Source organism: Capra hircus, chromosome 26, assembly GCF_001704415.2.
Source record: "Capra hircus breed San Clemente chromosome 26, ASM170441v1, whole genome shotgun sequence".
Classification (NCBI taxonomy): Eukaryota; Metazoa; Chordata; class Mammalia; order Artiodactyla; family Bovidae; genus Capra; species Capra hircus.
The window spans coordinates 1,093,394-1,106,844 of record NC_030833.1 but is presented as its reverse complement, the minus strand read 5'-3'; the positions used below and the strand labels follow the sequence as shown (position 1 = coordinate 1,106,844).

General features: G+C 65.3%; 1 protein-coding gene across 1 annotated transcript in view; it reads right to left on the bottom strand.

The window, feature by feature from the left end:
• The window catches only part of STK32C (serine/threonine kinase 32C), a 74,386-nt gene that overhangs the window by 25,396 nt on the left and 35,539 nt on the right, over positions 1–13,451 (bottom strand). Inside the window, exon 2 of the mRNA XM_018041608.1 lies at positions 6,470–6,525. Within this exon, the coding sequence (XP_017897097.1) occupies positions 6,470–6,525 (56 nt within the window). The remainder of the gene's footprint in view (positions 1–6,469; positions 6,526–13,451) is intronic.

Here is a 13,451-nt window from a genome sequence, read left to right as displayed (position 1 = left end):
CGGGTGAGAGGAGGCCTGGGCAGTGGGGGCAGGAACCACCCACAGTCAGGACCAGGCTGGGGGGTACAGGGGCCGGGGTGCAGGAGGGAGCTGGGGTGCTCCTGGTCAAACAGCACGTCCTGCCCACTGCGCAGAGCGCCGTGTCCAGGGCTGGGCCCTCTGGGACTTGCAGAGGGAAGCCCCAGGCCGGCCCCCAGGAGGTGGTCTCCTCCCACAGCGCTGTGCCCACCAGGAGCTTCGACATCCGCTTCCTCATACTGCCCAGCTGGCCGGCTGCCCACTGCTGGGGGCTCTGCAGACCCACCCCTGCCCCCCGGACGGCATCAGCAGGAACATAACACTTCAGGGCGGAGAATATCTAGCCCCAGACGCCCCTGGCTAAGCCAGGACTGGGCCTTGCTGTTCCCAGGACGGGTCATCCACAGCTGGCAAAGCCAGGGCCCACCTGCCCACACCTGGGGAGGGTGTGTGAGCCACGACTTGGGCCACCCCCGCCCCCCGCCCGGCACGCCCTGCCCTCAGCAGCTGCAGGGAGGCAGAGGGCAGCGAGGACAGAGGGCAGGACGGTGGGCAGGGACACAGAAGCCACCGTCTCCAATAAACTGGAAGGAAGGCTGGAAAAAAGAGCCATCCGCAGCGACAAAGGAGAGGAAACGTAACAGCTCAACGCGAAACAACCACGAGAGCAACATGTAACTAATACGACAAAACGTGAGGCGTCCCTGGCTGCGCACGACACCAGCTTCCCTCCCACGCAGTCCCAAAATGCAAGTCCTGCCTGGACTCCAGTGAGGTCATTTCTGAGCTTGACAAAGCGTATTTGAAGGTTCAATGAGAGATACGAATACGTGAGAGCCCCTGACGCTGTGGGGGGCACGAGCCGGGCTGTAAACGCGCGGAAGGCCCCGGCTTAGAATAAAGGGAGTCCCCGCGTCAGGGTGGAGCCCTGAGGACTCGGCACAGCAGAGCTTGCCGGTTAAAAACGCTCCCATCCGGTGAGGTGCTTCTCCAAAACGGACGCTTCCTTTGTTCTGAGCATCGCGGTAGTGACACTCGTTGTAAACAAAGGCCAGAGTGAGACACAGCCCCAGGTGCGCCCCAGCGGACAGGACGGCCTCCATAGAAGGCAGGGAGGCTGCCCGGAGGCCCGAGGAGGGGGCCGGGCGGGCAGGAGAGGAAGGAGGGGCGAGGGGGCGGCAGTGGCGGGAGCATCTGGGAAGGCGGGCGGGTATTTGATTCTTGCCTCCACCGCCCACCGCCCACCACCCACCGCCAGGAAGAAGGTGGGGAAGCGACAGACGTTTGATCTAAAAGTAAACACACAGCTTCCGTGTCCTCAGGTAACCAGAGCCCCAGGGAGAGAGTCCAGGCTTTTGGGAGGAGCAGCAAAAAGGGCCAAGGACGCCCCCACCTGCACAGCAGCCCGTGGCCCCAGCACGAGGGCCAGCGTGGTCTTGGAAGGTGCACGGGGTGGGGGGTGCCCCTCAACCAAGCCTGACCTGGGGGGAGGCTGCAAACACCACTGATCCACGTGGCTCAGGGGTCCGAGCGCCCATCAGCAGGTCCTGTGATAATCCTGCCAAGTGTGGCCTGGAGCTGGAAATCAGTTTCCTGGATGCAGAACAGACCTTGCCTGCAGTGCTGGTGAGGCCTCGCTGCACAGACACAGACACACACAGACACACACACATGGACACACACGCAGGCACACGCAGGTACAGACACACAGGTACACACACACATGCATGTACAGAGATACGCACACGCGCACACACGCGCACATGCACGGGCACGCAGAGATACACGCAGACACGTACACACATGTGCACGTAGGCACACACCCATACACACACACAGGCACACACACACAGGCACACATACACACTGAGGCACACACACATACATACACACGTACACACACACAGACACACATATAAACACAGACAAATCGACACACACAGACACAAACAGAGACACACACAGACACGTACACACATGTACACACACAGACACACACAGAGGCACACACACAGCAGGGGCAGGGGCACATTTGAAGGCTGGGCCATCGCCAACACCCACAGAAAAACAGACCGATTTTTTCCAATTCTTAATTATTCCATTTTAAATGATCCGCCTTGGAGTACACTGCAGCCAGTCGTTCAACTGGACAGAACTGGGGAGGCCCAGGCTTGTGGGGGTAGCTTATGCCTGTCACAGTTGCAAAGAACCCTACTTCCTGGCAGCCGCTGAGTACAGGCCCTGCTCTGGGCAGCTGGAGCCTGGATGCAGCCTGAAGGCTGGACTGGGCCCTTCCAGGTTCCCCGATGGCCCCAGAAGGAGGCAGGGCCTGGCCTCGGGCAGGCAGACCCTTCCTCCCAGGCCCCTCCCTATGGGAGGCCCGTAAGTCCTGGGTCGGGGGCCCGTGGCCACACCAGTGGAAATCAGGGCAGCCGGGAGCAGAGGGGCCTGCAGTGCGGCCACATGTTAGGCTTGCCTGGGCCAAGACAGGGAGATGGGTGTCCAGGCGGGGGGCGCACAGAACGGCGGGGGGCGCACAGAGTGGCGGGGGCTCCGGGAGACCAGAGCACGGAGGCCACAGCTTCCGAGACGGGCCCCAGGGAAGCTGAGAGGGTCAAGGAGAGGAAGTGGTCCATCTTCCAGGGAAGTGGAGCTACCACGGGGCCCCGGGGGTCAGCAGGCACCCTGGAAAGCCCAGGACTCTCCTTCAGGTCCTGCTGGGCACCGTCCACATGCTGGGGTGGGCAGAGACGCTGAGCTTCCTGAGAGCTGTGCCCACGCCAGTTTAGGGCCCCAGGATGGGGTGGGGGGTTCTCGATCCGGTAACAGGTAGGGGCTGGGGGCTTCTCAGAGCCAAGGACTGAACCCCAGTGGACCCCCCAGCTGGAAGGGGGAGGAGGGGCACGTTTGGAAGAAAGAAATCTGAGGGCGGCGTTGCTGTAGCCTGAGGGTGGGGTCCTTACGAGGACGTATCCAGGGTGCTGAGGAGAGCTCACCTTGGTGGGGGGCAGGGGGCTCCCCAGCACAGGATGAGGGGGCCCTTCCTCCCTCACCCGTGGAACCCCCCAGTCCGGAGTCTGGAGCTACCCTGGTGTCCGTGAACTCCAGAGACAAGGCCACAGCCAGTCCCACAGAGACAGGCCTCTGGGAGTCTGGTGCTTAATGAGCCAGACCCGGAAGCTGGGGGCAGAGGCGGAGAAGACCCCACACGCCAGCCCCAGAGGGCGGGCAGGCAGAGGCGGCAGGCTGGAGTCTGCAGCCTGCTCCATGGGGCTGGTGTTCCCACCCCTGAGCCAGCGGCGGTCTGAGGTTCCCCAGGGCAGCCGCAGGCCAGGCCAGGCTGGGAAGGGAAGAGGGGCGGGGAGCAGGAGGGGAGGTAGGGCTGGGGCATCCACATGCAGGCCAGCCCTAAGGACATCTCTGCTTTCGGGGGGACCAATCTTTGTAGACAAAAAATTAATATGCTGATGGTTTACCATTTGTAACAACCACTTCTTTACAATGGTGTTTCCCAAACACCTGCTCAAGATGGCAGCTGGTTAAGCCCGTCTAGCTCGGACTCCCTGGGACCCCCAGAGGCAGAGGTTTGACCCCCAGGGCCCCCCACACCTGCCCAGAGGTCACCTTGAGCTAAGCTGGGGAGAGCAGGCCTAGGAGGGCAGAGACCATGAGGGGGCCCAGAGGGCAGAGACCATGAGCAGGCCCAGCCACCCTGGGGGCCCGCCAGCCCACCCTTCCACACCAAGGACACTCACTCATGTCTGTCACCCCCTCTCAGCTCTCTGGACTGATGTGTCCCTTGCAGTCTGAGATTTCAGGTACGGACACCAAGGCGGCCCACGCAGGCCCACGGCCCAGCTGCACTGTGGTGCTCGCCCGACCCCCTGGGGCCCACTGCTGGCACGGCCAGGGGAGCCCCGAGCGCCCAGCACCGCATGGGGGCCTGGAGCTGAAAGGGAAGTGGCCGCTGGGCAGCCCCGGTCCCGCCCGGCCTCTCTGCTCTGAGGAGGGCCAGCTTCCTCGTGCAGCCAGGTGGCCAAGATGACCCGGACGATCAGGCAACGGAGCCCCGTCCACCCCCACGCCAGCGCGGGCTGGACTCTCACCGCTCACAGCTTCCGTTCTGCCTCGGAGAACAAGGCCCTCTATCGTGGGAGACGGTTTCTCCGAGAACTTGGAGCTTGGGGGAGGACGGGGTTTGCTCACAGGGTGTGGAGGTTCAGTTCTACCGGATGCAGAGAGCCCGGGGGGTTACGGGCTGACGGCCACGTGACAGAAGGGAGGTGCCTAACGCCACTGAGCTGCGCGCTTAAATGCAGCTCGACGGCACCTTCTGTGACGGGTGACTGACCGCCGCAAAAGACTGGAGCCGAAACCAGGCACAACGTCCAGTCTTGCCCCCAGGACCGGGAACAGCGGGTTTGGATGGTCCATCTCCAGGCCCTCTCCCCCAAAGGTGGAGCTGCCGTGAGGTGAGCAGCCACCTCGCCAGGGACAGACAGGTCACACGACATGCCGACCCCCCGTGCCTGCCTCCAGCAAGGCTGCGGGGCGCGTCCGGGGCAGCTGCTCTTCACAGTGGCTGCCCGCAGGGTGGAAGGTGGCTCCAGCAGTCCCTAAGGCCAGTCTTCACCGGGCGTCCAGGCACGCCTGAGCCCTGGCACACCCTCTGAAACAAGGCCACGTGCAGACAGCTGCTCATGGAAGCACACTCCCAGTCCTCACCCCCTCTCCTGGTGGGGTCACCGCCCCAGCCACGGGAAGAAGCGGAGGGGCCAGCGCCCTCCTTCCAGACACGTCCTGGCACCCAGCCCCGCGGCCCAAGGACCCCTGGAGGTCTGACTGGGGGCCCAATTAGGAAGCAGGAAGCTGCCCTACAATTACATGGTGACTTGCATCTGAGATAAAAGCCTGGCAGGACCCCATGCTTCCTCTAGTTACCCCAAGCCAGCACCATCTCTGGGCCCTCCCGTCTCTCCACTGCACCAGCCCCGTCTCTGGGCCCTCCTGTCTCTCCACTGCACCAGCCCCGTCTCTGGGCCCTCCAGTCACCCCACTCCACCAGCCCCGTTTCTGGGACCCTGCTTTTCAAAGCCAAGACCTGGCTGGAGGAGCCAGAATCCTGGGGTCGGTGGAGACTGTGGGCAGAAGGGCGGCCTGCTGTGCTCGTGAGGTGGGAGGACCGTCCCCGGGCAGAGGTGCAGAGAGCTCAGCTTGGGGGTGGGGGTGAGGAGGGCACAGCGCCAGGCCCACCAGCCTCACCAGCCTCACCTCCGCCGGTCAGTCTTTGCCCTGAGGGTTCCCAATCTCCTTCCCAGGCCCACTGTGGGAACATCTGGTTGATCCCAAAGCCATCCCTCTCAAACCCAGTCTTGGCTGACGTCCAGCCTTCCCCCTGGTGGGGGAGGCAGCACCCTCTAGGCCCCACCTGCCCACCCACCTCCCACACCCCCACTCTCCGTTGGGAGAGGCCAGGTGGCAGAGACTGTCCCAGGTGCCGTCAGTCTGACACACTCACCAACCAGCAACCTCATCTTTTGGATCAACTGTCTCTGCACAACCGACAAAAGGCTGGGGCCCATCAGTTGGGTCCTGGCCCCAGAGACAGTAGCAGTCCTCGCCCCCTAACGCATGGAACACTTCAGGGCCTCTGTGCCAAGGGGCTCATTTCTCTGGCCTACAATCCCCCCGGCCCGTGACCCGAGGCAGCGCCAGGTGTGACACGGGGACGGGGGGTGGGCAAGGGCGTCCCAGTGCCCGCACGAGCCTCCTGGGCTGAGACACGGAGCGCAAAGGCCCCCTCCGCCCCAGCCTCGGAGCCGAAAAGCAACTGTCCTTTCAGAAGTGACTCATTTACAACAGGCCCATCAGGCAGAGTCCCGGGAGCTAATTCTAACCTTTGCAGAGGCTTATTCAGCCTTTGGAGTTATAATTACCCCCAGTCTCTGGGGAGGATAAGGCTGCAATCAGGAGCTTGGATCCGGCCAAGAGAAAGTGGAGAACGGGCTCGGGGGGCCAGTGTGGGGCAGGGCCCCATGGCTGCCACCTGGGTCCTGCCCCTGCCCACCTGGAGGGACCAGCACAGGCCTGGCCTCTGGGCTCCAGACGTGGGGGGCTGGCCCCCCATGGAGCGGCTTCTCAAGCACATCCCTTCCAAGCCTCGAGCCGCTGTCTGCTGTAGAATGGGGCTTGTGTGAAGGGCGAATGGCCTCAGGGTCTTGGCCCCAGAAGAGCCCAGGGACGCGCCATCTGCACCCCCAGCTCCCAGCCGAGCTACAAGAACCCAGAGACCTGGGCTGGGAGAGCTTAGCAGTGGTGGGCTCAGGGGCAGCCCACCTGAGGCCCCAGCATCGCTGGCCTGCCCTGCGGGCAACATACCCACACGCTCCACCAGACCCAGGCGGCCGGCCTTGCCCACACACGTCCAGCCCGGCCCCATCCGCAGCCTTACCTTGCCGAAGCTGCCCTTCCCGATGGCACGCAGGATCTGGAAGTGGTCCAGGTTCACTGCAGAGAGAGCAGAGGGGTGCCAGGTGAGGGGGCCGCAAGACCAGTGCCCACTAGGGCCCCATGCTGCAGGGAGCCCCCAACACTGCAGGGAGCCCCCCAACACTGCAGGGAGGCCCCGATACTGCAGGGAACCCCTCAACACTGCAGGGAGCCCCCCAACACTGCAAGGCGCCCCCAACACTGCAGTGAACCCCCCAACACTGCAGAGAGACCCCGACACTTCAGGGAACCCCCCAACACTGCAGGGAACCCCTCAACACTGCAGGGCGCCCCCAACACTGCAGAGAGACCCCAACACTGCAGGGAGGCCCTGATACTGCAGGGAGGCCCTGACACTCTGGGGATTCCCCTCACAATTCAGGGAGCTCCTCAACACTGCAGGGAGCCTCCCAACACTGCAGCGAGCCCCCCAGTCCTGCAGGGCGCCCTTGCAGGTACCCAGCTGTCCACCTCGCCCTGAGAGGGGTCAGGACAGCCACAGTGCTGCAGGGGGCCCTGACCCAAGGCAGAGAGGGGGCCCCGGGGCCGGGCAGCACCCCCTCCTGGGTGCACTGTAGGGGGAGTCCAGGCCATACCGCCCACAGACGGGACACGATCAGAGCACACGGCGTCCAGAGCAGCCCCCAGCGAGAGCTGCCCCAAATCCCCAAAGACCCTCGGGCACCCCTCCTGCAGCCTCGGGGGCTGTGCCCCGCGGGTGTCTCCGGACCAGCTCGAGGGGGGCCTGTAAGGGCCCCCGGATGGTAACAGAGCCGCCCACTGTCTAAGGGAGACCCCTCAAGGCCTCACTTCCGTGGACTTTCTCCACGGAGTCTGACAGAGAGCCCCCGAGCCCTGGGGAGAGTCCAGTGTTTGTAACCATCACGGCCTCCTGAGACACGCCCCCCGGCGCACAGACCAGTCTGCGAGAAACCCTTCCAAGCCTGTCGACCTGCAGGCCGGCACCGGCCAGACCCGGGAACACTGCACAGCTCTCACGCCCCAAGAGGCGGGCGCGGGCGACCTGGTCCTCGCAGGGACACTGTCCCTCAGCCAGCTCGGGAATGCCCTCTGCCCCGGGTGCCCGCAGGACCTCGGGATCTAGGGAGGTCCCCATGGGCAGCAGGGGAGAGGGTGGGGCATCGGGGCACGGGGCAGAGCAGCTGGGGGATGGGTCTGCGGGGCTCAGGGCCCAGCTCCCCACCCGCCTGCCCAGTCCGCTTCTGGATCCGGCCAGCTGCCTCCTGAAGACCCCCAGCTCCTTCCTCATTCGCCTGTGTGCCCACGGTCAGCGTAACTTGGCTGCTTCTGCGCAGAACGGAGGATGGGGCCGTGTCCGTGTCCACCGCGGGAACCACCACCGAGCCTGTGGAGGGCGTCCACTGTGCACAGGCCAGGCCGCCCAGACAGGGGCCTGGGACAGATGGCGGCCCCTCCCTCCCTGGGCGCTGCGTGCCCTTCTGCCCCTACCACAGCCCCAGCAGAGCCCTGAGCACGGGCACCTCCGAGCCACGAGCTGGCAAAGTGCTCAGCAAACAAACGGTCGCTTTTAGAGAAAGCCACAAATTCCGGACTTTTGCGTTTCCAGCAGAGAAAAATGGGAACGAAGCAGCATAAAGTAAGAGGCCAGAAGCACAAGGCAGCCCCGTGCCTGCCTGTAAGGGGGCTCCTCACCGGGCTGAGCGGACGGGTCGGCAGAGACGTCCGAGGCCCCGGGCAGCAAGCCAGGCTGTGGGGCAGGCCGAGCACTCCGGGGGCTGGCCGGGCCCCCCCCGCCGGCCTGTGGTCTGCACCAGGCAGCCCGCAGTGCCAGCCTGTGGTTTTGACACAACTCTCCCTGCTTCCTGAGACACCACCAGGATGGCTGCAGATCCCAGACCGCAGACTGCGCGGCGGACGATGAGGGGAGCTGCCCATTAGAAGCCGGGGGGAAGGGGAGCCCGGATGTGGCTGCCAGGCGTCTCAGGAGCCCTGGGGCCGAGCTCCGGGGCAGGCCCAGCGCCACATAGGCGCACATGGCGTCAGACCAGAAGCCACGAGCAGGGATCGTCCCTGAGGGTGGCCCCCACCCCGGGGACCCAGCTTCAAGGTGGGGCTGGCCCAGACCCCTCCAGGCGAGCCTCAAGCCCACCCACTGACCAGGGTCACTCTGAGCTCCAGTGACCACGGCTCCACCCTGACGCCCACACCTCGTCTACCCCTGCCTGCCCACAGGGCCACCGCGCAGGATGGCTGCCACCCATCCCCAGACCCTGCCTCACGCCCCCTGACAACCGAGACCCAGAGGCTGCTTTGGGCCCCTCCCGCACCCAGGCTGGCTTTGGCAACACACCAGCCTCTGCACCCACTCCGGGCAGGACGGCACGCCCCGTGAGCACCCGCTCCGCCCGGTGCCAGGGCGAGGCTTTCAGCCCACCTCCGGCTCTCCTTCGGGTCTTCGATGACAACGGAACAAAGGGAACCACTGCCGGGACCTGTCGCAAGAGTGGGGGCGGGCCTGCGGCAGCGAGGCTGCAAGCCGGAGGAGGCAGTGAGAGCCGCTCACACCAGCCCACCAAGGACGCCCTGAAAACGCGGGCAAGCCCCCCAGCGCTGAACCAACCAGAGGAGGGGGCTGGGGCTGCCGGACCTCCGAAACCAACAGAGGCACGTGTGTGTGCACAGAGGCACGTGTGTGTGCACAGAGGCACGCGTGTGTGCACAGGGGCACGCGTGTGTGCACAGGGGCACGGCACACTGTGTCCACTTTCCTCCCAACTTTCCGGCCACAGCTGGGCAGGGCTCTGCGGCCCAGGGAGGCGCCGGGGCCCAGTGCTGAGGAACAGAGGAACAAGGCTCCAGTGGGAGGGGGTCGCCGGGACGCTCAGCACACTTGCCCCTGTGTCCAACACTTCCCGGGTCACAGAGCCCGTAAGAGGCCCCAGCAGTCCTGTCTGACCTTGACCCGTCTCTTCCGGGAGCCTGAGTCCTTCGCGTGTCTGCTCGGGCCCACAAGGACACCAGGGGCCCCACGGCCACACGGCACAGACTCCTCTTGAGGCGGACGAATATTTTAAAACAAGGGTTTTGAGAACACTTATTCTTCAAGGCGGGCTTTCATGTGCAGAGCTGGCCATCGGAAGCACAGCGGTCGCTATGGAAATAGGTCATTTTGACCCAGCCAACTAAGCATGAGCGGAGGGAGGTTTGAATTCTATTTCACAAGAGTCAAGGTGCCGACACCAGCTCCCAGCAGCACCCATGGCCTCGCAGGAGCCCACAGCATCCTCTCTGCGGGCCCTGGCTTGGCCCACCATCACCGGCCTGAGACCCGGGGTCACAGGCCTCTTTCCTTATAACTGTCTCAGCACTAAAGCCCAGGGGCCCAGACAGAGCTCTGTTCCCCACAGGGTCCTCGGCCACGTTCCCAGATGGGGTGTTTCTCGTCTGATCTACGGGCTTCCCCAGGAGACCACCACCCCCAGGAGACCACCACCCCCAGGAAAACGCAAGGAGCTCCTTTCTGGGAGCGGGGCCGACGTTCCGACAGCCCTGTGTCCACGGAGACTTACTTACTGTCCCCGTGCCGCCTGGACACAGGGGGCCTGGCCCTGTCGCCCTCAGCCTGCACCGTCGGTCCTGCTGGTGGCCAGGAGGGGAAGGCCACGGGCAAAGAAGGGCAGGGATGAGAGGGGCAGCGGCCCCCCAAGTGCCCAGCGAAGCAGCAGAGAAAGGCGAACGCTGCCTCTTGGGCAGGAACCACCAGACCCGAAGCAAGAAGGCCAGTAATGTCTGAACACTTTTTCCCCACAATAAACCATCAGCGCTTTGTGCATGCCTGGCGCAGCTTTCTTTTCCACACGAGAGGGGGACGCCCTGGCACCGACCGCTGTCAGGGTTCAGCACCCGGGTCAGCGCCCACCCCCGTGGGGACAAGGCCCCTCCTGACAAGCCATGGACGGAGCACGCAGGGCCCCCTGAGACTCCAGGTGCAGACGGCACTGCTCCCACAGGCTGGGGCTTTTCTTAAAACCGACAAAGCTGCCTCCAGCGAGGAAAGCAAGGCAGAGTAAAAATAGACGGCTGAGTCTGAGTCACCACCATGGCTACCAGCAAGGATGCCGGAGCCCGGGGGTGGTCGCTCCCCAGAGGCCTGGAGGGGCAGCCTGGCTCACGACCGCCGCCCTCACGTCCTGCCTCCCGCAGTCTGAGACAGCGCGGCAGCTGCATCCGGGGGGCAGGCCCGGCCCAGACTGGAGCTGGAATCCAGGCCAGCCCACCTCCCCTGGGCACCTAGGCCCTCAGAGCATTCTTGGCCTCGAGAGAATCCACCCCAAAGCGGGGATCACGTGGAAAGGGTGGTCACAAACCACATGTCACGTGTTGTGGACACTCACGCCCAAGGTGACTGAACTGACCCAGAAAACCCATCAGAGAAAATCACCCAACACTTCCGAGGCCCGCAGAGCTGTGTGGACACAGAGCGGTTCCCGCCTGGCCACACACCCAGGCCCAGGCCCACCCCGCCTCCCGGGGTGCCCACCCCGCCTCCCGGGGCACCTCCCTGCCTCCCAGGACATCCACCCCACCTCCCTGCCTCCCGGGGCGCCTCCCTGCCTCCTGGGGCGCCCACCCTGCCTCCCAGGGTGCCCAGCCAGCCCTCCTGTGTGATGGACACAGGCACACACAGGGGCCTGGTCAGCAGACGGGCACCCCACGGACATGCCGAGGCCCTGACCTGCTCATCACCGCTCGTCCCCCAAGGCTGGAGGTCTGCGGGGACCGAGACCCAGGGCAGGAGCAGGCCATCCGCGGGGGCCCCACGCTCAGCATCGCATTTACCTCTCAGAGCAACAGGGTGCGGGGCAGGCATCCCTGAGCGTCTCTGAGGGACCCAGGGTGAGAAGGATTCGGTTCTCTGCTGCCCGCCCCACTTCGCGGGAGGCCCTGTGACCAGGGGCTTCCTTGGGCCTGGAGGACGTCCGGAAACCCCTGGACGAGAAGGTGAAAGGCGGAAAACAGGGAATCCTGTGCGCTCTGGCCGGCACACCAGGCTGCCGCGCAGTGGGGAGGGCACCCTCAGGCTGCTGCTGGGCACCGGGCGGCCGCCAAGCCCCACATGCACCGCCCCCAGAGGAGGAGGGCCCGTCAGCACCCCCACCCCCTCCACTGTCCTGCCCCGGGCGGCACGGGCGGCAGGCCCTGGACGGGGGACAGGCCTCCTCTGTGCCCAAGCACCCCTCCCGCAGCCCCCGGGCCCTGACTCTGCCCCTCATCAGGGTGGGGGCCATCTTCCCAGCAACCACCCCCCAGGGCCGGTGCGCCCCTCCATCTGAGACACTCCTGCACCCTCAGGCCATTCTCCCAGAAGCCCCTGCAGGCCCCTTGGACCACTCACTGCCCGCTCTGGGGGTCAGTGTCCACCCGCGCCCCCCAGCCTGTCCGGGTGGGGGGTGGGGCACCCAGAGCCCCGTGCCTTCCCCCACTGCACCTCTCCCGCCAGCCCGGCGCCCAGCCGGAGGCCAGGGGCATGCCCTCACCCCGTCCCTCTGAGAGGCAGACACACCAGGATGTGGCAGCTGCCAGGAGGCAGAGTGCAGGCCTCTGGGGGCCAGGCTCCGGAACAGTCTGCGCCTGGGGTCCGGAGGCGGGGGCCGCGTGGATGGGGGACCAGCAGGTGGCCAAGGCCACACTGCCCACCCGGGGGCCTCGGGGACCCTTGCAGAGCCCCCCTCTTTATCCTGGCTCCAGTTCCATTCCTGACAGCAGCGTCTCCAGAGCCCAGGAACTGTCATGAATTAGTGATTAAGCCGACAGTTGGATCGATACAGTGTCTCCACCACTGGGCCCAGCTTCTCAGGCCGCAGGGAGGTCGCCCGGGGTGGGTAGGCTCTCCACTTGCTGAGGCTGGGCAGCGATGCTGCCCCCGAGCCGCCCAGGGGGTCCTGCAGCCCAAGGCCCACCTCTGGCTGCCTCCATCAGCCAGATTCACCCGGTACCAGTACCACCAGCAGGACAGGCCTCCGGGCCCCCTCACCAGCTGTGAAAGCTGCCCAGGGCCCGCAGACCAGACGTGCAGACAGACGGGAGGGCACCAAGGCCCCAGGTGCTGGGAGGGGTGCCCTGGCTTAGCTAGTGGGTGGGGGCAGGGGAGGAGAGGAGGAGCCCACACCGAACCCCAAGCCCCAAGGCGGGTCTGCCCTGCAAAGCACGCCAACCCCTGTCCTGACACGACCCCGCCCACCTTCTGGGCACCCCGCGCACCTTCTGGGCACCCCACCCTCCTCAGCACGGTGGGAGACCCCAGCAAACCTGAGTCTGGATTCTGGGGAGTGTGCCTCCTGCGTGCTGGGGGCCAATTCTGGGAGTACAGCATTGGGTCCTCCAGGAAGAGAATCTGGGCCAGGGCGCAGACCGCTGGGAGAGGAACAGAGCCAGGCACCATGGGAGCGGGCAGCCCCGCAGGCCTGCATCCACAGCAGCCCAGCCCCGACCCCCGAGAGCGGGCCTGGCGGCACACGTGATCAGAGCAGGATAGGAACCCCGGGCGGCAGCAGCGGGCCCTGGGTTGTGTGCAGGGAGCCAGCCCCTGGAGGGAATAGGAGACGGTCCTGACGGCTGGGGACACAGGGAGGGCCTGGCTAAAGGTCGAGGCCCGCATGCGGCGAGATGCCTGTCTCGGCTCAGGGGCTGGAAAACGCTCGTCTGCCTACATCTTTCCATCTGCAGCCTCAGGTTCCCAGCTGAGGCCCTGCCGCCTTCCCCACGGAGGACGGGTGGACCGAGGGCTGGAGCTGAAGCGAGGGGCAGCAAGGCCCCGGGTGCCTCCAAGCAGCAGTGCCGGAACATGGACGCAGGCCTATGGCTCTGCTGCGGGGCCCACCGCCCAGCCTCTGTCCTCTCGGGTCTGAGTACTGCATCCTCCAGGTCCGCGTGCCAGAACGGGCTTCCTACTCGGGGCCGAG